This window comes from Monodelphis domestica, chromosome 1, assembly GCF_027887165.1.
Source record: "Monodelphis domestica isolate mMonDom1 chromosome 1, mMonDom1.pri, whole genome shotgun sequence".
Lineage (NCBI taxonomy): Eukaryota > Metazoa > Chordata > Mammalia > Didelphimorphia > Didelphidae > Monodelphis > Monodelphis domestica.
In genome coordinates this window covers 274234198-274260214 of record NC_077227.1, presented here as the reverse complement: position 1 = coordinate 274260214, position 26017 = coordinate 274234198, and the positions used below count along the sequence as shown (strand labels likewise).

Genomic DNA, 26017 nt, shown 5'->3' with positions numbered 1-26017 from the left:
AGGATCTATGGAATATGTAATGATCTCATTATTGTTTCTAATAATCTTTTTAGCCTTATAGGCCCTTCATCAGTGTTTAGTGATCAATTATGCAATGTTCTTCTGAGGAAAGAGAACTCTTAAAACCAGAAGAGAATTTTATAGTTAAACGATTTTACTTTATAAATATATATAAATATGCTCACATAGTAACCTTCCTCAAGGATAGCTAAAAAGTACTCTGTGAATCAAACATAGTGCTATTTGAGTCAATAACTTTCACACTTACTTGAGATTTTTTAAAGTATGTCTCCTTTTCTGATTCCATCTGTAACTTATGCAACTTTTCTTCTTGTGAAATCAGCCAGACTGTGGCATCTTTCACCTTTTCCTAATGGTGAGAACAACAAGAAGAAAAATATAACGGTTACTGAATGGCCAGTCATTAGATAGATGATAGTCTCAAACGCACGCCAAATTGTTAACAACCATATTTTTAAAAATATTTCAAATGACTAATAATAAAAGGAATGCAAATCAAAACAACTCAGCAAAGATGTAAAAAGATAAGAATAATCAGTGTTAGAGAGTTTATGGCACACTAGTACACTGTTGGTGGAAATTTAAATTAGTATAACTGTTGTGAAAAGTATTTTGGAATTATACAAATAAGTCACTAAAATTAAAATGTCCATTCTTTTAACCTAGAGCTTCCACTGCTAGACTTACACCCTGAGGAAGCCATTAATAAGAAAGAAATTTCCATGTACATTAAAATATTCTTAGCAGCACTTTTTGTGATAGCAAAGAATTGGAAGTGCTCATTGACTAGAAAATGAAACTCAGGGCCTGGCTTAATAAATAAGAAATTACCATTATGATAAATACAGAATTCACTCTGTATCAGTTGTTATAATTCTTTTCAACTTTTACTTTATTGGGAAAACTAATGGAATTTACCATAAATTCCCTATTCTCCCCTTTTTGAACCCCCTACCCTTGGACACTTTCCTCCAGGCTCTGATAATGAGATGGACCTCCTCTCTACCAAAGCTAACCCTTCTAAAGAGCCTTTGATTCCATTTCCATTTCTGTTTCCAAGCATATTGCCTTCTTAATCATGTCCTCTTTTTGAACATCTGGTGCTCTCTTCTCTAAATAATCATATAAGTATTTGACAACTCCCTCCACATAAGTTCCTTGAGAGTAGAAATTATTCTCATTCTCATCCCCAATGCCTTTAAATTCTATTAACTGGTTTACTGATTGAACAATTTAGGAATCCCAAACACAATGCTATCATATCACAGTACCAAGTGATATGAACTAGCTTGGATATTTTGATTATCTTAAAGATGGTACATTTGCTTGCGTCCAAACACAAAATCCACATTTTGGCAACATCAGCAAAATTAAAATTTATTTTTCACTTTCCTAACATTTAATCTCTATAATACAGATTTTTTTCCTATTAAGCCAAAGTAATATTCTCTCATTCCATTCTGCAACATGAATAATTAAATCTTGTTTCTTCACCCAAATTTTGTTTCTAAAAAGTTAACTAAGAAATCAAGGAGATAGTAGCTCTCCACCAGGTCAGAAATAGTTGAATTCAACTACAGAGTGAATTCATCTTTCTACCACATTCAGTAAGCCTCTGGCTTAATATCTACAAAATGGTGACTGACTAAAAATAAGCTAAGGCTAAGTTTCAAAATAAAGAAGATGACTATTTTGGGGAGGGGGGAATCATAAGTTTATTTACATAAGTGGAGAGTTCTTAAATGTCTCACTTATCCTTTGACAATCTGGTAAAAACTATGAACTCCTTCTCTGAATAATATTTTAATGCAAAAATTAAATCTAAAGAATTATAAAGGAAACCAATTACAATTAAATTGTTCTAAAAATATATTTCTTTCCCAAGTCTTCAGAATGAAGGTTAAAATTTCCTGATTTAAAAAGAAACCAAGGAAAGAATGGAGGAAGCCTCAGTGTACACTTCTTTTAGACCTATGAAGTTTCAACCTCCCAATTATGCATCTGAATGACAAGTGTGACAAAAGAAAAGATGAAATTATTAAATAATAGTATTCTGATAATTTTCATGACAACTTGATGCCAGAATGACAAAGAAAAGGTGTTTTTTTTTTTCATTTGAAAGAACTATATAAGTAGAGAATAAAATTAACTTCAATGACAGGACAGACAACTACCCGAACTTCATCTCCAGCCACAGGCAAATCTTTGGAATACTGTAGAAACTGGGCCACATAGGTCATGATTGATTTTTCATCTGGGTTGATAACATCAACATCTGTAACACAGATAATACCGTAAGTTCTTTTATCAGTTTCCAGTTTGAGCATAAAACTTATTATGGTCATAAGACAATTCTGAGTACAAATTGAAATATAATTTTTTTCAGTTTTGCTTTCTGCTAATATGGAAATGTTTTGCATGATTTCATATGTATAATTGATGTCATATTGCTTATCTTCTCAATGGGTAAGAGAGGATTATGAGGGAGGGTAAGAATTTAGAACTCAAAAATTTTTTAAATTAATAATAAAGAAAAAATATTTTAAGTGATCATCAACAAAAATATAGTCATCAGATTTGTGCTTAACAACAATTCATTCACTAGACTATATTATGCTACAAAGCAATCTCAACAATAATCCCAAAATATTCTTCACCCTAAGAGTCTCTGGCTGGCTGCCCATACTAGATGTTCTATGCTAGAAATAGGAGAGAAGAGCCAAGAGTGGCAGAAGGCAAAGACTTTCTTGGCTTGCAGGGGCTAGGAAACCAGGAAGTAGGAAATTGGAATTGTTAAAAACATGTTCCTTTGAACTTCACTAATTTTGAATTTATAATGATTTGGAAACAGCTCAAGCTTAAATTTACCATTGCTCAGTTATTCCCAAACAACAAAAAACTAGGGAAATAGCATGCCAAAGTAGCCATTAGGTTAGTTGCAAAGTAGAGAAATCAAATGTTACTCTGTCCGAACTCACTATTTCTTTTGCATCTATGTTCAGTGGTCTTGATAAAATATATTAATTTTCCTAAGTATTATGCTAGTATCTGGAAGGAACATAAAATGTTTGGATGTGCCTGTTTTCATGAAAACTGCTGGAGCTCTCTGGTTGCTTGGGCTCCAAGCTGTAAATAACACTCTTTTAGCATGATTTTTATGGATGTTTAAGAAAGTTCCATCAAAGCCTCAAATTCCACAGAGATTTTTTGTGTTACACTCAGTTAAAACACATACAATCTAGAGAATGGGCAATCGATTTCTATCGGTCTTAGTTTTTTCCTCATCTGTAAAATAAGAATTTGAATAGAAAATATATGAAAACTCTCCCAATTCTAAACTGTATAATATTATAGTAAGCCAGTAAGTGTCATTAACTTCCTAATATGAATTAGGTAGCCAGATCCCTTACAATATGAAAGCAAAATGAGAGAAGATTTTGAATGGAAGATGTAGGAGAAGTAGTCAAAGTAAGGGACACCAGGAATAGCAGGAAAGGCTTGACCAATAAAAAGCCATTAAGAGACTATTTAGTCCTTAAAGGGAAAACAGAGGGTAGAGAAGAGAGAGAGAAAAGGCTGAGAAGGTACCTAAAACAAGCTCTATCTACTGCACAATGTTGTATAAGAAGCTGGCTTGCAGGATTATATCCTAGACATATTAGGCAGCCAATGGTTTTGAGTCACAAAATTTTCACTACTGAAGAAGCAAATTCTATTTTTGTCCACAGAGCAGATATCTTTTAAGCATGCAGAGCCAATTTACAACTAATACAAATTCCTTCAGGGGAACAACTATATGTGGTAGAATCTATAGTGAACCCAGATTCCTCTTCCACATCCTACATGGAATCTCCCACAGGAGATATCACCCCTTCTGCCAGATCAAGAATGTGCCCTATGTCTAATAGTGTAAGCAGTATCAGGAATAAATGCTTTCCACCTAGAAATAAGGTGGGGGACTGAGCCCAGGGACTTCTATGTAGATATCAGGAGAATGAGAGCCTTAGAATCTTACTCAAGATAAGGATAAAAGTATTTGGGCATTTATATATGTGCCATAATATGATTAGAAAACTGTCAAAACATACTTAAAAGATTTTTTTAAAAATTATAATGACCATGGTTACAGAATAACAGAACCTACAACATTCCTAAGAACTCCTGGGCCTTTCCCTATATCCTGGAGCTAGAAGCATCCTATACATGCTTGTCTCCTCCAAAAAAAAAGAGTATAGGCTTCTTTACTACCTATTGTTGTGAGGATAAGGTGAGCTAATGTTCATGAAAAGTTTTACACATGTTAAAGCACTATATAAATACTGGTTATTATTTTCATTCATTCATTCATTCATTCATTCATTCATCCTCAGCTAGAAGAGGCCTCTGAAGCTATCCTGTCCAGCTTAGACATTTCAATCAAATGAAATAAACTAGAACTCAATCCATACTATAAAGATAAAATTGTGGGAAATAATGAATAAATCATAAGTAATCTTTCAATATCCCAGGATAAGCTGTCAAAAGAACCATCAGAGATTATAAGAAAAAAAAAACAATAATCCAGCTTCACATAATTGGAGCATACTAATTAATGAAAAATAGCTAGATCTCAGAGATAAATAATTATAACAGTTTCACAAGTTTACCCCTTTTTGAAACTACAAATGATATATGCAAGTAGACATGTCAACAAACTTACAAAATTATTTAAGTCAAGAGATGACTCATACATTCTCAAATGACTATGGTATTTAGATTACATCAGTAACTAATGTTGCATTTCAAATGACTGAATTAACTGGTCCTCACACTGTGTTCATTGTAGTAAACCAAGGACTATCATTCACACAATGAGAAAATTACCTCTATTAGACTATTTCATTAGTTTCTTAATTGTCTTAAGATACAAAAATATTAAATTGTTTTATGCTATTGAAGATTTAGGGAGCCAGACTGTGGCAAACAAGCAATAGAAATGAGGAATTAGACAGAAAAAAGAGAGAAACATAAAGAAAAGGAAAGGAAGACAGGCCAGAAGAGGAAGAGCAGAAGAGAGAAAACAATGAGATAAAAGAAGAAAAAATATATCACTTAGAAGAAAATTTGTGCTTAAAATACTAAATAGTAGATTGTAAAAGAGTCAATAAAATGGATAAAAAGAAACACTATCCCCTGAACAGGACATTGAAAATGGCAAAGATAGAAAATGAAGTAAAAAATAGATCATTTTCCAGGGTTTCACAGATGACCAATAACAGAGTTGAATGTATATCCCTAGAATCTGGATTCCACTTTATTCCCATATTACATTTACTGTGTAAATCTAGGTAGAGAAATCATTAAAACTGATTTAAGCCTAAGCCTACAAAATGCATGGCTCCTCTAACCTTTAAAATTTTCCTAGACTCTTCCATACCTTTAATTTCTCATCTTGTAGTTCTCTTCTCTTTCATAGCCAAACTCTTAGAAAAAGCTGTATATGCTCATTGTCTCCACTTCCTCTCATCCCACTTATTTCTCATTCCCTTGCAATCTTCCATATTCATCACTTAACAAAGACGCTTCTCTCTAAAATTACCAATGCTCTCTTGTTAGATATGAAGCTTTTATCTCAATTTTTATCCATATTGACCTCTGTATTTGATACTGTTGACCATCGTTTCCTTTCTGTTTTAAGGATAATGCTTTCTCTTAGTTCTTCTCCTCTTGCCTGACCATTCCTTACTTTCCTTTGCTAGAATATTATCCATAATACATCACTAAACTGTGTGTATGTATATACCAAGGCTCTGTGTCTCTTCTGTCTTTGCCTGTTCTATATAACTTCATTAGCTTCCAGGGGTTTAATTATCATCTCTGTGTAGATATATTGATAAACTAATTGATTAGATGAATTATTCACCAACATGGTGTCAAAATTTTATGAATAACATGGCCCTAAGGTTTCACCTTCCACCCATCAGATTGGAAAAGATGGCAAACAAATGAAACTGACACCTCACAATGACGACTCATACTGAGCTTGGAATCCATGCATCTAGTCAAAGCTTCTCCAGAATTCAGCTCCCTGTTCAACCATAATTTGTAGGAATAACATTTATTTTTATATAATTAGAATGGTCCCATTAATAAGGCAAGAAAGCTGTCCTTGGGATTTGGCTGGTCCAGAATAATATGGGTATTAAAAAGTTCTACCTACAAGGAGTTCATGTCCTTGAGTATAGCAGATTTCTAACTGCCTTGTGGAATTGCTTCCGAAGCCAGCATAGATGCCCAAGAGAATTCAAAGTTGAAAGGAGCGTGCTGTACCTACTTTTATTTCTTTGTTATAAAAGTCATTTTTATTTATAATGTGTTTCAAAAATGTTTCATTGAATTCCAGTCCTGAGCCTAACTCTCTGGACTGGCCTGGTCTGCACCAATCCTGTCACAAAACACTAGGTATGCCTCCCCACTCATGTACTTGTGAAGTTGGCTTTTTTGCATTTATGTGTAGGATTTTCCATTTATCAATATTGAATTCCATCTTATAAGACTCAGACCAATGCCCTAAAGCAGTGGTATCTAATTCAAATAGAAACAGAGGCCATTAAGCCATACATAAGGATTCCTACAGGGAACATACTCACTTAGAAAACTATATAATACTATTATCCATGATTTATTATATTTTTATTTGTTTTATAAAATATTTCCCAAATATATTTTAATCTGGGTCAAACCATACTCAGGAATGTTGTGGGCTTCATGTAGTTCACAAGCTATGTTTTTGAGAGCTTTGCTCTCTCTAGACCTATGCTGGCGAATCCATGGCATATGTGCTGAAGAATGCCAGAGGGGGCTGCTTCCTTCCCTCTCTCCACATGTTCCCCTCAAGACGATTCTCACATAACCCACTCCTCTGCCCAGAAGCCCAATTGGAATTCTTCCTCCCTCCCCTGTCTGGAGTAAGGCAGGAAGTTCACATGCCACATGGGGATACAATTTGGGCACTCAGTTGCTAAAAGGTTTGCCATCACTGCTCTTGACCATTAGGAGCTTTTGGATCTTGACCCACTTACCCAGTGTGATAACTATCCCTCCTAATTTTGAGTCATTTCCAAATTCAAAAAGCATGTCGTCTATCCAATATGAAAGACAATGAGAAAAAAGTTAAACAGTACAAGGACAAGAGCAAATCTCAGGTATTACAATGCAAATGTCTTGGAAGATTGGCATTGAACCACGAACAACTACTCTTTGCTCTTTGTTTCAAGAAACTAGAGCCCCTTCCATAGCATGATGAGTTAATTAGAAAAGAACTCTAGTTATAAGACCCTAAAATTATTGAAGTTTGAAAGCACATGATAGGGGTAGTAGGCAGCACAGTAGATAGTGCACCAGGCCTGGAGTCAGGTCTGGGTTCAAGTCTGGCCTCAGATACATCCTACCTGTGTGAACCTAGGCAAGTCACTTAACCCCAATTACCTAACCCTTGACACTCTTCTGCCTTTGAATTGATATTAAGATAAAAGGTAAAGATTATTGGGATTTTTTCTTGTGCGTGGGGGGGTTAACCAATGAACCAATATTTTGTATTGGTTCTAAGGCAGAAGAGCAGTAAAGGCTAGGCAATCCTAGGAAGTGTCTGGGAACAGATTTGAACCCAGGACCTCCCATCTCCAGGCCTGGCCCTCAATCCACTGAGTCACCCTGCTGCCCCCTGTTGTTTTTGTTTTTGTTTTGTTAAAACCCATGGGACTACTTACTGGCTTATATTATGAACATCAATAAACAGTTCAAGTGAATCATCCTAGCTTTCATAAATATTATTCCTGCTATTTCTCTTAAATTATGAATGACTTGTCTATGCCATTCATGAAGACTGTCAACTAAAATATGGAAGGGGTATCATCTATGTAGGTATATGGAGTCTCTGTACCATGAGTAAGGATTTCATAAAATTAGCTTTATGCTTCAATTTTTAAAAGTTATTAAAAAAGAATTATAGGATGATAAAGAAGAGAGAGATCATTTACCTTCTGGATCCAACAGTCTAGGAATGTTTAGTTCAAGTTCTGCAATCCTGAATGCTTCTTTTAGATTGTCTTTGCTGGATCTATCCTTTACACTGTCCATATCAATTAGGTCTGGTCTCACAGCATGAATGACAGCCAAAAAAGCCATACCATTCCTCCAGCTTGATTTAAAATCTGTAACATTCACAGATCCATGCCTATCACAAATAGAAAAGAAAATACAAAAAAAAGGATTTTAACAAACCTTTATCAGAAACTTTCCCATTCTAATCAACAGTAAATAAAATGAATCATTATTTATTATTCACAGAATATTATAAATCATCTCTATTTGGGCTTTCTCAATCCAGGTAAGAAGTTGGGTGAGGCTCAGGATCAATCAACAACCAATAAATATTTATTAAGTCCCTAATGTGTGCCAGATACTTTGCTAAGGGCTGGAAAGGCAGAAAGAGGCAAAAGATAATCCCTGCTCTCAAGGAATGCACGCAAAATTCTGTTGTAGGATGGGTCTTACTCAGGCCAATCTCCTTGTAGTATAAGTCCCAATATTTAAACTAAATGCAGTACTTGTTGGTGACTCAATAAGTAATAAAAGGAGGTTTACTTAACCATAACACAGAAAGGATGCTCACCAATGATATAACACCACCATATAGAAATAATTTGCTCAGTTGAAACAGATGTTATGGCTGGTAAGACAAAACCTAAGAATGAAAGACCCCAATTCTAGATGGGGTCCCCAATTCTATTGATGTCCTGAGGAGACCAGGAAGCCATGGTCAAACTGGAATCGAGACCACCAGGAAGACCCAGGAATCTAGGAAACCTAGTTTGAGTCCTTGAGGAAGGTTCCTTACCTTTTAGGGAAAGACCAGCCTCTTCTTGTATAATTCTAGTCCAAATTCACTAGGACAAAGTGTAAAGACTGCCACCTAATTTCTTCCACTCATCAAGAAAGAAACAAGGCACCCCAAGCACAGACTGAAGGGCAGTATGGTCGATAAAAGAAAAGCCAAGAACATTCTCATTACAAGACAGAAGACTCTACCTCCATAAAGGATGTTCTTAGTCATCTTCACACTTCAACCTGGAAATAAGGTTGAGCTTGGACCAGGAGCCACATCAATTATGCCAGATGATGGAAAACAACTTACATGGCACATTGTTCCTGGGCCCATAAAAGAAGGGCCTTCTTGGCTGACATCTTCCATCTAGCCTGTGCTTTGGAGCGTTTCTTAGGTGGAGGACCTGAAGCTGGAGACAAGTCCACAACACTCACACAATCCAAAGAAGGTTGATTGTAATTGCAAGAAAGAGTCCAAGCCACTTCTTCAATCTAAGGAATGGAGAAAGTAAGGTTAATAGCAATTAATCTCTGTCTTCACCTAGTAAGGGCTTAATGTTATTTTTGTCCAAGGAACAAATGGGCTGACAATTGTAAACTGGGAGAAACAGAAGAGTGTTATAAAATCAACTTTACATCAAGAGAAGGTAGGTAGATAGAGCACTAGATCTAGAGTCAGGAAGACCAGAGTTCAAATCCAGCCACAGATCTTTCCTAACTGTGTGACCCTAGACAAGTCACTTAATGCTGTTTGCTTTAGTTTCCTCATCTGTTAAATGACCTGGAGAAGGAAATAGCAAATCACTCTAGTATCTTTGCCAAGAAAACCTTAAATAGTGTGATGAAGAATCAAGCACAGCTGAAATGACTGAAAATAACATATCTAGAGTGAGCCAGATAATGGGAAAATGTATTAGAAAGCTCAAGCAGGGCCAGGAGGTGCTCTCTGTTTATTTATTTCTTTCCAGAGCAGACATGGTTTATCTCTATTCTAGAATCACCAGGAAATTACTAATCTCATTCACTTTAGAGAAGTTGCAGAGGAATTAAGTCAAGCAAATTCATTAGGTCTATCATAAACTAAGCATCAACTTCTCTTCTAAATTTTTTTTATGTCATGGACCACTTTGGCAGTCTTGTGAAGTATACGAATTCGTTCTCAGAATGCATAGATAGAATTCAAAGAATTATAAAGGAAGCCAAAATTATACTAAAATAAAATAATTTTTGTCTTATCCATTTTCATGGACTTCCTGAAATCTATGTACAGATCCTATTTCCAAATGGGTCTAGTTTAGACCCTAGAATAAGAAATCCTGCTCTAGCTTAAAGATCTTTGTGGGGCTTTGTGCCCAACATTATTAAATATATGTATCATAATATTTATAGTGTTTTTAATTAACTCCTACCTTAGAATCATTGAGTTGATATGAACCTAATATTACATAAATGGCTATTTATTGTTGTTATTGGGCAGCTAAGTGGATAGTGGATAGTATGGTAGTCCTGAAGTAAGAACAATTTATCTTCATGATTTCAAAACTGGCATCAGATACTCCCTAGCCTGTGTGATCCTGGGCAAGTTACTTAACCCTGTTTGCCTCAGTTTCATCCTCTATAAAATGAACTGGAGAAGAATAGGCAAACCCTTCTAGTATCTTTGCCAAGAAAACTTCAAATGGGGTCACAAAGAGATGGACATGCCTGAAATGACTGAAAAACAAACAAAATTACTATAGATATTATTGTTATTATTAGTAACTTTAAAATATTTATTACACCATTGCTTAAGTGTGAGGACTTCATAGTATGTTTTCAGGAGTTTGACTAGTAAAGATTCAGATTCTTTTTATTTTATTTCGTAAAAGCTATTATTGAAGGGAGATGTATTGTTCCATACAACCAAAGTACTTACATGAAAGTGTAATATAATAGTCCAAATTAGACCAAGAATAATAGATGGATTTCCTTCTGCAATATCAGTCACATGAATATTTATGAGCTTGATCTGGAAAAAGAGGAGCACAGGTTAAAAGAGAAAAAATATCCCCCAGCATGAATTCTTCCTATTATTATGTTTTATTTAAAATTTACACTCACTGATTGTTTCTTCAAAAATGTCAAAGCATGTTCTATGTTGCTTCTGCATTGAAAGGTATTAGATCCTTTCTCTCGAGCCTGTCAGTTTCAAAGGAAATGACATTCACAAATATGAAAAATGTTCTGTCTTGAAAAAAATTGTCAACTAAAAAATTTCAGTTACTATTGAAAACCTTACCAATTGTTGGCCTGAAAGTACTTCCAAAAGATCCAGAAGAACCTGTCCCTTTTTAATATCTGTGAAAAGATCTGTTATGACTGAGGGAGGGTTGTGCTGAAAAACAAGATTTGGAAAATGGTTACTTGAATTTTTCAGTTTGAAAATGAACATCTTTCAGAATCTGAGACAGGGGGTGGGGGTGGTAGAAATTAAGTAGCTATTTAATAAGGAATCATTTTCTACTTATTTTAGTTTTTTAAAAAAAGTTTCAATACAAGAGAAGGTAACAAATTGAATAAAGAAACTCCTTTCAGGAATAGAGCTTGCATTGACTAGGGTGAAAAATATACACTTTTGTGCCAATAAATACCAAGAGAGTCATCTTTATTCATATATTCATGAAAAAAGAATGCTATGCAGTGCTTCCAAACTCCTTTTGGAATTAGAATAATAACACAAGATAGGTACACAGGGAGAAAGTGGCATGTAGAAAATCTGCATTCCATTTTACTATAATGGGATCAAGAGGGGAAAAAAACTACAACTTAAAACATTTTTAATGTCACTATTTGTCAGGGCCAAATGGCCAGGAAAATGCCTTAAAAGATTTTTTCCAGTTATAAATTGGATTCTAGATTTTTTTTTCTTTATTCTTTCACAAATAGTAGGGTAAGTGTTCTACACTCTGTCCTCTCTCCTTTCCCAACTCCTCCTCCCTCAATCTGATCATGAATCACTTTCCTCTTGTGCTAAAAAGAGAAGCAGAAACGTTGATAAAAGATCTCTGTCATAGTCACTTCAGCACCTTTTGTCAAACAAAAGCATGCCACAACCTGTCATCCAATCAGTTTTTAGAAATCTTGTTCACAGGAAAAACAGGATGATAAAACACAAAAAGCCCTTCAGGATTCAATTTATTTTGTCTTTTATTGCTCACCTTTGCCAATTGTGAATTTATCCAGCAGGTAAAGGTTTTCTTCTGGGTGTACTCTTGTTCAGCTATAAGTTAAAAGAAAAAAAGCAGCAAATAAAAAGTGAATTGTAAACTTACTAAAATTTCCACAAAGCCAGTCTATACACTTTTTAACTACTCTAAAGCTTCAAAGTCATGCCACTTTTGGATTTTGCCTGATCGTAAAAAGGACAAAGAAAGTATTTCAGAAAGATAGTGAATGATTTTCAGAAAAAAATAACTGTTTAAGAAAATCAAGATTTTGTGATAATAATGGTTTTTATAAAGATATTCATGGAATAGTAGCAATTAAAATTTTTTATTTCTATCTACTCACAATTTCTCACAGAGAACATGACTCTATGAATAGAATTTGATTAACTGAACAACATGAAAAAATATTTTATTTAACACAACTTTTCAATTTTTAAATATCAAGAATTTAATATTTGTTCAGATAAGATGGCTGTCTGAATGGAAGTTGACACACCAGCTCCTACACACCTAATGTAGAAAAAACCTAAAAGCAATACCATCCTCAATTAGAATCAAGAAATCCAATGAGAAACTATACGAAGAGACTTCATCCACACAATAACTGAACAAAAAGGCAGTCAGAAGGCCATGGGCAATTGCAAAAGAATACCCATCAGAAAGCTAACATTGATGGAAGCCTCCCAGTATAAAAAAGGCAGTCCAGAAATACCTATAGTTAACGAGGTTCTGTAAATAAAGGTAATAAGTGCAGACAATCCTGTCATAAAGCTCTAGGGTGATCACAAATCCACAATTAGAGTCTTGAAAGTGACTGGCAAAAGCAATGATCAGTGCTAGAATGACATTAGCCATTCAGGGAATGGCAATAAGCAGTTCTGGACTAGTAAGTGACAGAGGTTCCAAGGACTATTTCTTTTTGTTTTCAGATATTACAGAGGAGCCTAAAGATCCAGAGCTGTGAATCTCAAAGATCCAGGGATACCTAAAGTCTACTAGCATAGAGACAACCCAGGAGGTAGATGCAACTACAGGAACCCAGATGATCTGGGTCAAAGCCAAGCAGAGGCAACCATATAATTTGGGTATAGAAAGAAAACAAATAGCTTAGAAAAGAAAGAAGCAAACCTTACCCAAGAAATAAACTTTGTGATTATTAGAACAGACAAGAGAAATCAATGGCACCATGAGACAAAACAAAAAGATTGAAAAAATAAAATAAAAGGTAAGGTATCTACAATTTTTTTAAATTCACCTAGAAAACAGGTCAAAGAGAACTAATTTAAGCCTTAATAAACTAAAATTATGAAGATTTATTATTACCAAAGGGCAAAGTGAAACTAGAACCAATCCACTATCCATTTCCTAAAACCCTAAAAGAAAAAGTAACAGGAATGTTCTAACCAAAGTCTAGAGGCTCTAGGTAAGAAAATAAAAATAAAAAATTCTGCAAAAGTAGACAAAAAGAAAGACTTCAAATACCACAGTATTTGGATCCACAGTAAAGATCACATAAAACTTGGCAGCAAGCACTATAAATAATAAAAAATTAATACAGTATTCCAAAAGGCAAGAAATTTACAAGTTTACAAGCAAGAAGCTGAGTATAAGCCTATAGGGGGGAATGAAACTTTTCTGAAATTTAATCAAGATTTTCAAGCATTCTTGAACAAAAGAGCAAAGTTTAAATAGAAATTTTGAAATGCAAACACAAGTGTAAAGAGAAATGAGAAAGATATTTTTATTAATAATTGGAAAGGTTCAGACAATGTTGCTAACAAACATTCTAATGGGAAGAGAAGAAACACGTGTTTCTTCAGAACTTTGTTTTCAAAGGACCCTAAAGGAGTTAAATAAGAAATATGGTATCTAAAAATAGGTTGATTATTTAAGAGGATAAACAGAAGTGTTAGAATCAGAAAAGTAAGGGATAAGAGGAATACACTAGTGTAAAAATGAGGGAAAAGGAGGTAGGACTTACTTCTCATTATCAGATATATACAAATAATAGCAGCAAGCAGAGAAGGATTGAGGTGAACAGGATCAACCTCAATCTTATTTGAAACATACAAAAAGAGGTTGAATGCATATTTACACACATACACATACACATCAACAAGATTTTGGCATAGTAATACATCAAACTAGACAGGGAAATAGTCAAGTAGGAAAAGTTAGCATTAAGAGGAAAGGTAACATCAGGTAGGGAATAGTTGTAAGCAAAACAAACCAGCTTCCAAGAGTGAGGTCAGATGGGCAAAGTAAAAGGAAAAAAAGAATTGGCAGGAACCAATGATAATCAAGAGGAAAAGAGGAGGGTCAGTGGAACCAAAGTACATTACCTCAGATCTAAAAAAACCACTAGTGATAATTATATTCCTTCTCTTTCATCATTTTCTTAGTAAAGTGTGGAGTGGGGACACTAAGAAAGGAAACTAACTGGGGAAAAAGTCTTTTCCCCAAGTTTTTCTGATAAAGGCTTGATATCCAAAATATATAAGGAATTGATACAACTGTATAGAAACAAGAATGACTCCCTAGTTGATGAATGTCAAAGAATGCAAACAGGCAGTTCTCAAAGTTAAATCCAAGCTATCAATAGCTATGTAAATATTTTAAGTAAAAATTATTACTATAAGAGGAGGGTCTCACAGACCTCAACTCCAAATATTATAACTAGCTCTAATACCTTCATCAGGTAAAAAATCTCTTTAACTGAATTATAGTATTAATCAATCAATATGTAAACTGGTTTTAATAATTCCTAGATGCTTCTAATAAATAATCAATCAATCAATCATAGATATAAGCCTGTTTGGAAAAGTGAAGGACCATTAGATAAAATACAGTGATGAAATATATTGAGACTGGTTGAAGGAATTATCACATCTTTGGGTCTAGGTATATCAAAGAACAAGATTCCAGTAGAAACAACCAAATACAGTTTTATAAATTAAGGCTTTTAGAACACTTTGGGAGATAGATTCTTGTCCCTGTACTAGAAAGCAGCAAGGGATTATGGAGAGGGATGTATGTGGAAGGGGTAGGAGAAGAGTATACTGAAAAGTACACGCACTCCAGTCCTGCATCATGAATTATTAGACATTTTGAATTGGATGTCCTGTATGTATCTCAAACTCAACATGCTCTTCCCCAAACCAATCCCTCTTCTGAACTTTCCTGTTACAGTCAAATGTACCACGGCGCGTCCAATCAAGAAGATATGCATCTCTGCTCTTGTGCTAGTTATCTTATTCTTATGCAATCCTCGTAAATTATTGGTTACAAAATCTTAGTTTGGGTTTTTCCTTAATACCTCTTCCATATATCCCTTCATCTATATTCATAATGCCACCCATCATAGTTTAGACCCTCTCAGATACAGTCTTGCTATCTCTAGGTTCTTTTTCCACTCAGTAAGAAATAGATTTTCCTAAAGCACAGGTCTGATCATGTTGAACATAGCTGCCTCTTCCAATACACACTAGTTGGTCCTTATTATCTCTTAGATCAAAAATTAATTCATCTATTTAACATTTAAATCTTTCCCCCCTTTCTTCCAAAGGCCTGGATTCAAATAAAGCCTTGGATACATTTTTCTTTTTTCTTTAACTTTTACCTTCTATCTTAGAATCAACACTGTATTGATTCCAAGGCAGAAGAGTGGCAAGGGCTAGACAATAAAAGTTAAGTGATTGACTTGCCCATGGTCACACAGCTAGGAAATAGCTGAGGCTAGGTTTGAATGCAGGACCTCTTATTTCTAGTCTGACCCACCTAGCTGCCCCCCTCAAATACTTTCTAACTCCAGACCCAGGACAAGTCACTTAACTTCAATTTGTCTTGGTTTCCTCAGCTGTGAAATGGGGATAATAAGAGCATCTACTACCTTCCAAAGTTGTTGTGAGGATCAAATAAGATAATAATTTACTGTGTTTATCAGAGTGCCTGGAACCTTGAAAGCATCATATAAATATAAGTTATTATTATCGTTAGTTCATATGGGGATATAATGGCACCTATCTCTCAGGGATGTTATGAGAATTAAATGAGCTCATAATTGTAAAATGCTTAGCACAAAGCCTGGCACCTAGCAATAAGTATTTAAATGTTGTCCAGTCGTGTCAGACCCTTTGTAGTCCCATTTGGGGTTTTCATGGCAAAGTTATTAAAGTAGTTTGCCATTCCTTCTCTAGCTCATTTTACAGATGAGGAAACTGAGGAAAATAATTAAGTGACCTGCCCAGGGTCAGATAACCAGTTAGTGTCTGAAGTCAAATTTGAACTCAGGGAAATGAGTCTTTCTGATGTCAGGCATGACACCTTATTCACCATGCCACCTACCTGCCCCATATAAAATTTAACTTCTACTACTACTACTACTACTACTACTACTACTACTACTACTACTACTACTACTACTACTACTACTACTACTACTACTACTACTATTTTACCACCTTTCCAGGCTTCTTACACACTGCTCCACTCCATGTCCTCTATTGTCAAGCCATATGAGTCTTTTTCTGCACTGTAGTAGAATGAAGATTTCTTTTTCCCCAACATAGAGTTTTGCTTTCCCTAAATGGCAACAAAATTATCCCTGGAATTTGATTGGCTCCTGATTCCCTTGGCAGCTTCCTAGTCACCTAAGGACATTTTTTTAAGTCCCATCCATGTAGAATTGAGGTTCTTCTCATTTGAATTTCTGAAAACCACCTAATTCAACATCTCCTGCTTTACTGACCAGTCAAGATTAAATATGGACCTGAACTATATCTCAACCAGAATAGCTAATTGTCACCTTATCTTTTATTGCATAAACTTGCAGTATTAGGTCAGTGTAAATCTCCTTTTGTTAACTGTTCAGTGGCTTTAGAGTGCATCATTTTTTGTCTCAGCATCAAAACTGAACTAAGAATTAAGATTGTCTCAGACATGTCTACATGACATTCATCTCTCATCTCTATGCCTCCACACTGGTAGTCCTCTTATGTACTAGAATGCAGTTCCTAGAATGCTCTTTCTCCTCATTGCCACCTCTTAGAAGCTCTGGTTTTCTTCAAAACTGAACACAAGTGCTACTCTATACATAATTTTAAAAAATATTCCCAGCTATTAATTTCCTGTGTCTCAAAGTTACTTGAATTGAATACCATTCATTTTATATAGAATAAGTATACAGCTATACATATATAGCTTGTCTTCCATAACAGAAGGTAAGCTCCTTGAGGGCAGGGGCTATTTCTTTTTTTACCCTTACCTTCCATCTTAAAATCAATACTGTGTATTGGTTCCAAAGCAGAATAGTGGTATGGACTAGGCAACAGGGGTTAAGTGACTCACCAGGGTTACAGTTAGGAAGTGTCTGAGTTCAAATTTGAACCTAAGACTTCTGTCTGGCTTTCAATCCACTGAGCCACCTAGCTGCCCCCTACTATTTTCCTTTTGTCTTTGTATCTCTAATGCTTGGCATTTAGCATAAGATACAGTAAATACTTAATAAATGATTCAACATTTTATTCAACAATTTTGAATCATAAATTGATTCAACAGGATTTTAGTATTTACCATGTATTACATTTACAATGCAAATTATTAAATTTAATATGAATTTAACCTATTCTGATACTTTTGTATTTCTTTTACTTTTTTTAAGTAACATGATTAAATTAATTTAGGTATCCATGTAACAAGCAATATGAAGAATATCACCTTTCTTATATCAAATGTGAATGACCTTATCCATAATTAAGTCCATTAAGAGAATGTAAGTAATTATGTAGCATGACAATCTGGTTCCATAATTTAGACTATTAGATTTATGTCTTTGGGGGTATTTGACAGTCTTTTTTCTATATCTCCATACAAGTACTAAACCACACACTGGGGACTCATTGCTTTCCTCAGTCAGTAGGAACATTATTCTCCTAACAATGGAGAGAAAGTGTTTTTCTTTTTATTACATGTTTTCAAGATGAAGTCATATAATGGAATTATATTAACTAAAGCTAAGGCTAAAAGTAGGGGGAAATCTATTAATTATTACCCTGCTTCAAAGTTATAATTTGAAAAACTAGCCTTTCCCTAAGGTTTCTCTATGAAGATAACACTGGGTCCTCAAAAGTAATACCAGAAGAGAACAAGCTCTAGCAGGTCCTACCCAATTGGAAAGACTTTAAATACAGACAGGAAATGGATTGTATGTCTGTCATTCCAGGACCAGGCAAAGTAAGTACATGTACATTCATCAACAAATGGCTAGTTAGCAAGTGATCATTTTGTTTGGTCACAGAAACTCATTAAGTTCTTGAAAAAGGCTCAAAAGTGAGATTTTAGACTGCATCATTGAAGGAATAACCCATAACAAAATAACAAAAATTCCTTGAAGTATTAAAAAAATTACAATGATAAAATTAAAAGTTAAAGAAAGGAATAACTTCTTTCTTGTCCCCAAGATGGTTCCATATAGTTCAAAGGATACCTCATTCAATTCTGAATAAATAGAATTTAGGAATGGGTAGGTGGAATCTCATTAGTAATACTACTCTTCCTAGCAGACACAAACAACACTTTGAAAGAGGGTAGGAGGCCAGAGGGAATAACAGAACAAATGACACTGTGTTAAATGACCTTGAGGGATATGAGATGTCATCAGAGTTGATAAATAAGAGAAATGAAGCATAAAACATACAACAAAAAGTACCTATTGACTTGGAATAGTTGTTCTTTTTATTATAAAGATATTTTATTTTACTAATTACATGTAGTAACAAATTTCCACATAAGTTTTCCAAAGTTATATAATCTAAATTACTTAACTCTCTCCTTTCTCTTACCCTCCCAGAGCTTGCAAGCAATTTGATCTGGGTTGTACATGTATTACAATGCAAAACATATTTCCATATTGATCATTTTTGTAAGAGAATAATCATAGAGAAAAACCTCAAAACAAAAAATGATGCAAGCTAAAATGAAAAATTACATGCTTTTATCTGCATGGAATAGGAGTTCTTAACTTTGGGCCCATGAGCAAGTTTTAATGATTCAATAATCTGTATTATAATAATTTGATAAAAATAATTGATTTCCATTTCCTAGTTTGCCAAAGGGGCCCTCCATGCACACTCAAAAATTAAGAACTTCTGCCTTAGAGTGAATGTTCCTGTATCCAATGTCTATTCACAGAAGTCAACTATGGAATCATGTAGTCACAGAAAGTTAGAGTGGGTAGTGACTTTAGAATTAATTTTGTACTATTTTCTGCTAAGACATGATGCTCTTTCAGGGAATACTTTCACTTAATCTCTCATGCTAAACACAAAAAGCCTAATAATAGGAACTGAACTAGTCCAAGTCTTTTTAAAAACACACACACAAAGAGTCTGGCTAAACCACTGATAACCTAATATTTACTGATAATTTGATAGTTGCAGTATCTGCAATATTATTAAAGTAGACTGATGGAGTAAAGGGATTAGAGAAAATTGGTCTGTGTAGAGTGAGAAAAGCTGGATTTGAAGCCCACCTATGCTATTCACTACCAATGTGACTTTAGATAAAATAAGCTCTCTAGGACTCAGTTTCCACATTTTTTAATGGAGAAAGTTGCACTAAACCATCTAAATATCATCTGGAGATATTGCATGTGTGTTTTCACTCGCTCTAATAATGATATAATAATTATTATGTAATATGTAATATACTTTATATATTTTCTATTTTAAGTTGTCCTGGTCCCTTCTAACTCTCTACATAATGTGATTTTATGTGTTCTATAAGGTATGTTTAGGTATCCAGCAAGAAAATGTTGATGTTAACCTAAAATATTTATGAGAGGCAGCAAGGTAGAATGAGTCAATTTTGAGTCAGGAAGATCTGACTTCTTCTCTTGCCAGTGACAAGGCTTGCAAATCTAGAACCAACAGGAATCTCAGAGTCTATCTAGTCCAGTGATGGCAAACCTATGGCATGGGTACCAAAGATGGCATGTAGAGTGCTCTCCGTGGACACACAATGGCAGCCGCCCCACCCCACCCCAAGTTGGTTACTAGAAAGGCAGAGTGACTCAGGAAGAGCTGCTCCTCTCCCCCTCTCCAATGTATCTGACAACATTTTTTCACATCCCCACCCCTCTGCCCAGCAGCTCAATGGGAGGACATTGGGGGAAAGACAGACAGTAGAGCTGAAGAGGAACAGAGCGCTCAGGCTCTTCCCCTCCCTCTCTCTATACTCCCTGAGGACATTCCTCATTTCACCTGCTCCTCTGCCCATCAGCCCAGTGGGAGCACTTTCTCCCTCCCCGGAGTGGGGTAAGTGGGGAAGAAGGGGTATGCCTGATAATTTTGGAGGGGGACACAGCATGCAGTCTCTGAAGGGGCATGGGCATAGCATTCAGTTTGGGGGGGGGGGAGGAAGCATGCCATCTCTAAAAGGTTCATCATCACTGATCCATCCCCCTCATTTTACAGATGAGAAAACTGAGAACTAAAAAGGTTAAGTGAACTGCCCAAGGTCAAACAGTTAGTGAGATATGAAGTTAGATTTTTCTGAATCGAGAGTCTTCTGAATCCTGGATCCTCAGAATCCTATCTACTAGCTATGAGACTGTGTGTGGGCAAGTCACTTAAGCTCTCAGTGCCACAGACAACTCACTTTCTAAGATTTATAGTAACTTGGCTACAGAGAGATTTTTTGCACTGAGAGTTCCCTACACTGATACAATAACAGGTTTGGACAAATGTGTGTGTGTATGTATATATATGTATATATACATGTATATGTATATATACATGTATATATATGTGGGTATATGGCTATTCCATAAGTGTATATATATTTTTAAGGCAGATTAATGTTATCACCACAGAGAGCTAGTTCCCAGTGAGGAACTCAAGGAACTCTTATATGCATATGCATCTGTTTAGTTAAGTATACTCTTAGAGACTGAGTCATTGAGAGTATAAATGACTTGTCCAAGGTCATGTAGCCAGTATGTCAGAGGAACTCCCTATTGCAAGGATAATTTTAGCATTGTGACCTAAACTATATTTAATTATTGGTCGCCATGGGATATCCCAAATAGTAAAATACCCAAGTCAGCTGGAAAGAATTAAGAAGAGAGAAAGAGAGAGTAAAGAGTTAATTTAAACTGCTCCGGTTCAGACTGAGCCAGGAAGGAGTTAAAGGCCTTGGCCAAGGGGGCCTCCCCTGAGCGCCAAGGGAAAGGGAAGTCAGTCTTATCACTCACCACATGACTGTCTCAATGAAGCTATCTGAGGGAGCTACTCCAGGCTTGAGTTCCAGGATCAAACTGGTGCCCAGGCCTGCTCACAGGAAGTCACCAGCCAGATCCACCTCTCCGGGGAAAGAGAATGAAGAGAGAAAGTGATGCTCCTATATAGACCCCTAGACTGTCCTAAGTCAAGCTAAACTACCATTGGTACAGATGAGATGCAGGAAAGTGACGTAAAACTGTCTGTAGAGGGCGAGACACTTCCTCTCTTCGCTCTCTTTCCCCAGAGAGGTGGATCTGGCTGGTAACTTCCTGTGAGCAGTCCTGGGTGCTAGTTCGATCCTGGAACTCAAGCCTGGAGTAGCTCCCTCGGACACCTTCCTTGAGACGGTCACGTGAGGAGTGATAAGACTGACTTCCTTTTCTCTTAGCACTCTGGGGAGGCCCCTTTGGCCAGGGCCTTTAACTCCTGCCTGGCTCTGCCTAAGCTGGAACAGTTTAAATTAACTCTTTCCTCTCTGTCTCTTTTTTCTCCTTAATACTTTCTCTCTATATTAATTTAAATCACCATAATTTCCATCTGACTTGGGTATTTTACTATTTGGGATATCTCTTTGTGACCAATAATTAAAAATATTTTAGGTCACAATGATAAAATTATCTTTACACTATTCACTATAATCCTTTAGGCCATGATGCCTCTCATTTTTGCGCACGCACACGCGCACACACACACACACACACACACCACTAACATACAGAGTGTATGACAAAAGGTTTAATTTTCTCTATATTGCTTCAAGATTTCCTGAAGCCATAAATATCATCTGAAGATACTGCATATGTGTTTTGTGCCCACTTTAACAATAATATATCTCATATGTAATATAATTTATATTTTATATCATAAATGCAATGATAGGTGGTATCAATTATAATTTTCTATTCTTTAAGATGTTGATTACCTTATTAGCTACCGTTCACAGCTCTTTAAATGCTCAAATCCACAAACATTTTATGACCTATACTCTAAATGGAATAAACAAAATATTCTACAAAGAGAGCCACAGAAAGTTCCCAAGGGCAACACTACTAGGTAGCTTTCTTCTGTTACCTCTTCCTAGCATTGAAAAGCATAATGTATTCTAATAAGAAGAAAGTGGGGAAGTCAAAAGGGAAATCAGATAAGAAAGGACCCAATTGTTTTTATGCATTTCTATATGACACCAGGAAAAAAACAAACAAAATGGGAGTCATCTCCCTAATATCCTAATTTTTAATACTGTGTAGGGAAGAGAAATAAAAAGTAAAATCATACTTTGTGGGTATTTATTTAGGCCTACCTATGTGTTCCCAATTTTCAATCAAGAAAATTATGTGATTTGTCATTTTGAAGAACAATGTAATTTTCAAGGTACAATGCATGGAACAAAGGGCATTTAATCTAGGCATTATTACTGAAAAAATCTCATTTAATCCCTGAGTTCCTTGTGACTCAAACTTCCCTTTGAGAGCTAGCAACCAGAACACATAGCTTGAAGGGCACTTAAAAGCCATTTGAGTTCAGGGTGTGGACTCCAGTGTGGGACAAAATGCTTCTTACTCAATGGTGCCACCAAGATCCAACAGCAGAGAAACTATTATCTTTGTTTTGACTCCAAAAAAACAATACTAGCAGTGGAGTTCCAGACCAGAATAGTTGTTTTGGTACAAAGAATTCATAAGTTTCCATTTAATTTATATGGCAAAACATTTTCACAACAAGGCATTATGAAGACTGTAGGCTATTAAAAATATTACAGATGGACTTTCATTCCCTTGACTGTGGATTTTTATTCCCTTTTCCACCCCTACTGCCCCTATACTAATTCCTGGTATGCTGCAAATCTAACCAGGCTCCTGGCCTCCAACTTCCTAATCTCTCTCCCTGTTATCTCCCTTTCCCTCCTCTCATTCCCCTTAGTTTAATCTTCCTAAAACTTCTTACTGCCAAGTAAAGTAAAAATTCTGCAGCTTTGCATCCAAGACCCTCCTTTAATCTAATCCCAAATAACTTTTCTCACTCCTCCACCATACTTACATTTCTCACACACTCCAATTAATGTGAGCTGTTCTCTATGACATGAATGTATTCATCTCTCAATTGTTGTTCATGATATTCCATAAAGCTAGACTACTCTTCTCTAGTCCTATCCAAATTTTCCTCATCCTTCAAAGACCAGTTCAAAGTAAACTATCATTAATAAAATCTTTCCTAGTCAGCCCATAATCATAAGTAATCACTTCTGAATTGTAATCCTTGCTTGTGGCATTTTGTAGAATGTCTAAATCATTAGATTTAAAGCTAGAAGGAACCTTAGAGGTAATCCAACTCCATTTTACAGATAAGTAAAGTGAGGCTTAAAAAGATTAAGTAATTTGTTCAAAAGTCACACAAGTAGCAAACAGCAGAACCATGATTTGAACTTGGGATCTCTGACTCCAAGCCCCACCCTCTTTGTCCCTTTTCCTCTTTTGTACCACACTTCCTATTATCACACTCTACCTTAAATTATAAAATATTCATATGTCTTACCTCTTTTAGTAGACTAAATTTTTTGGCAAAGCTAACTGGTACAATGGAGAGAGTACTATTTGAGAGTCAAGAAGACTCATTTTCTTGAGTTCAAATCTGGCCTCACTAACTAGTAGTGGGTCCATAGCCAAGTCACTTAACTCTATTTGTCTCTGTTTTTTCATCTGTAAAATAAGCTGGAGAAGGAAATGGCAAACCACTTCAGGATCTTTACCACAAAAACCCCAAAGAGGGTCACAAAGAATTGTTAATAACTGAAAATGACTGAACAACAAAAGCATCTTGAGGGCAGAGAGATGTCATTCATCTTTGCAATTCCCCATATCTAGAATAATACATTGCATATAATGGGAGCTCAATAAATATTGTTTGAATAATTGAGCAAACGGATGTATGGATGAGTAAATTAATTTTAAATATATTTGACAGCAATAATCAAACTTACTAATATTATAAAAGAAAATTAAATCCCTGTCAGTTTTCTGTAGCAGAAAAAAACATTATTTAAATAGTTCTTGACTGAATATGTCCCAGGTTAATGTCCTGATCCTGTCATGTACCATTTTTTATCAAGGACAATCTATTTTCTGTCTCTGAGTCTGTTTCCTCACATACAAAATTAGAGGGGTTGGCTAGGTTTTTTCCCACTCTGAATCCTAGGATGCACTGGGTAGAATGCTGGACCTGAAATCAAGAAAATGAGTTCAGATAAAATCTTAGGCACTAGCTGTATGATCTTTAGCAAGTCATTTAACTTCTATTTGCCTCACTTCCCTCACCTATAAAAAAGGAGGTAATAATGGCCCTTACCTCCTAGGATTGTGAACATAAAATGAGACACTATTTGTAAAGCACTTTGGAAACCTTTAAAGTGCTATGTAAATACTATCTACTGTTATCATTATGTTTCTAGTGTCTTTTCTTTAGTGTACAAAACAACGCGATACTAAGGGAACTAACTTCCTCACTTGCCAAGTCACACAGAATATATCATCCCTAAGGAGCAACACTATAACATTCATATGGAGATGCCAGTACTTTGGCGGTAGCAGAATAACATCTCAGATCACTCAGCTGGAAACAGGGTAGTTTCTTCTGCCTCTTCCTTTTTCTGCTAGAATTACAAGAATAAAAGGACATACACCTACTAAAGAAACCCCAAGATCATGCCCTAGGTGCCAGCTTTCAAGAACCGAAGACAGGAGGGGTATGGGAAACTATTTTAAAAGTAATCCAAAGTTTTATTTTAGCCCGGATCACAAACTTTCTCCTCACTGAAACATTTTGCTAGCTATTAACCACTGAACTAAATATAATTCAGTGTCTTTTCTCATAGCTCCTTCTGAGAATGCAAGCAAGTAATAACAACAAAGTCAGGAAAGATAAACAGGAAAAGCCAACTGGTTATATTACATAGAATATTTTTATATATTTTTAAATGGTAGCTCAAAAAAAGGAGGGGGAATTTTTTGTAAACAAAATTGAATAAATAAGTCAAATAAATTCTTCCTGTAAGATGGTGGAGCAGTAAAAGGTCAATAGAGCCAGCTATGCTTAATGATTTAGAAATAGCTCCCACTACTTCCTTCCCCACACTCAAAAAAAGAAACACTAAAAAGACATCAGAACTCAGATCAATGCAATGATCAATATTGGCTTCAGGGGTCTGATGAAAAGCCTCCTTCTTTGTAGAAAACTTATATAATACAGGTGAAGAATGAAGCCTAGTCTTTTAGACATAAATTGAGTGCTAGTTTGTTTTGCTTAACTTGTGTTACAAGAGGAAGTACAATCGAAGGGATAGTATTAAAAATGATGTGGTTCTTTTAAGACTCAAATTTTTTTGCCTATCAGAAATCTGCTACAAGATTGTGAGAAGGGCAAGTATTTAGTCAAATAAGAGAGTCCTATATGAAGAACTGAGGAATTAAGGTCGTTTCTTTAGCTGAAGGACATTGCTTCTATGTTTAAGCTACAGAAATGATCTTAACTATCTTATTCACTGCAATTTTGGACAGATTTTTTCCAATTACTTTCAGATACTTAATAATAAGGCTTGTTTTACAAACAAACAACACATAAGCAAACAATTATGACTTCAAGCATTAGTAATGA

At 35.4% G+C, this 26017-nt stretch overlaps 1 protein-coding gene across 7 annotated transcripts in view; it reads right to left on the bottom strand.

Annotated features, from left to right (window-relative positions):
• Positions 1-26017, bottom strand: part of SYNE2 (spectrin repeat containing nuclear envelope protein 2) — a 416774-nt gene that overhangs the window by 304556 nt on the left and 86201 nt on the right. For all 7 annotated transcript variants that reach the window (XM_056810866.1, XM_056810871.1, XM_056810867.1 and 4 more), the window contains exons 4-11: positions 12084-12145; positions 11165-11260; positions 10987-11064; positions 10802-10894; positions 9197-9378; positions 8040-8236; positions 2196-2296; positions 269-370 (exon numbers count right to left, since the gene is read on the bottom strand). In XM_056810866.1, the coding sequence (XP_056666844.1) occupies positions 269-370; positions 2196-2296; positions 8040-8236; positions 9197-9378; positions 10802-10894; positions 10987-11064; positions 11165-11260; positions 12084-12145 (911 nt within the window). The remainder of the gene's footprint in view (positions 1-268; positions 371-2195; positions 2297-8039; positions 8237-9196; positions 9379-10801; positions 10895-10986; positions 11065-11164; positions 11261-12083; positions 12146-26017) is intronic.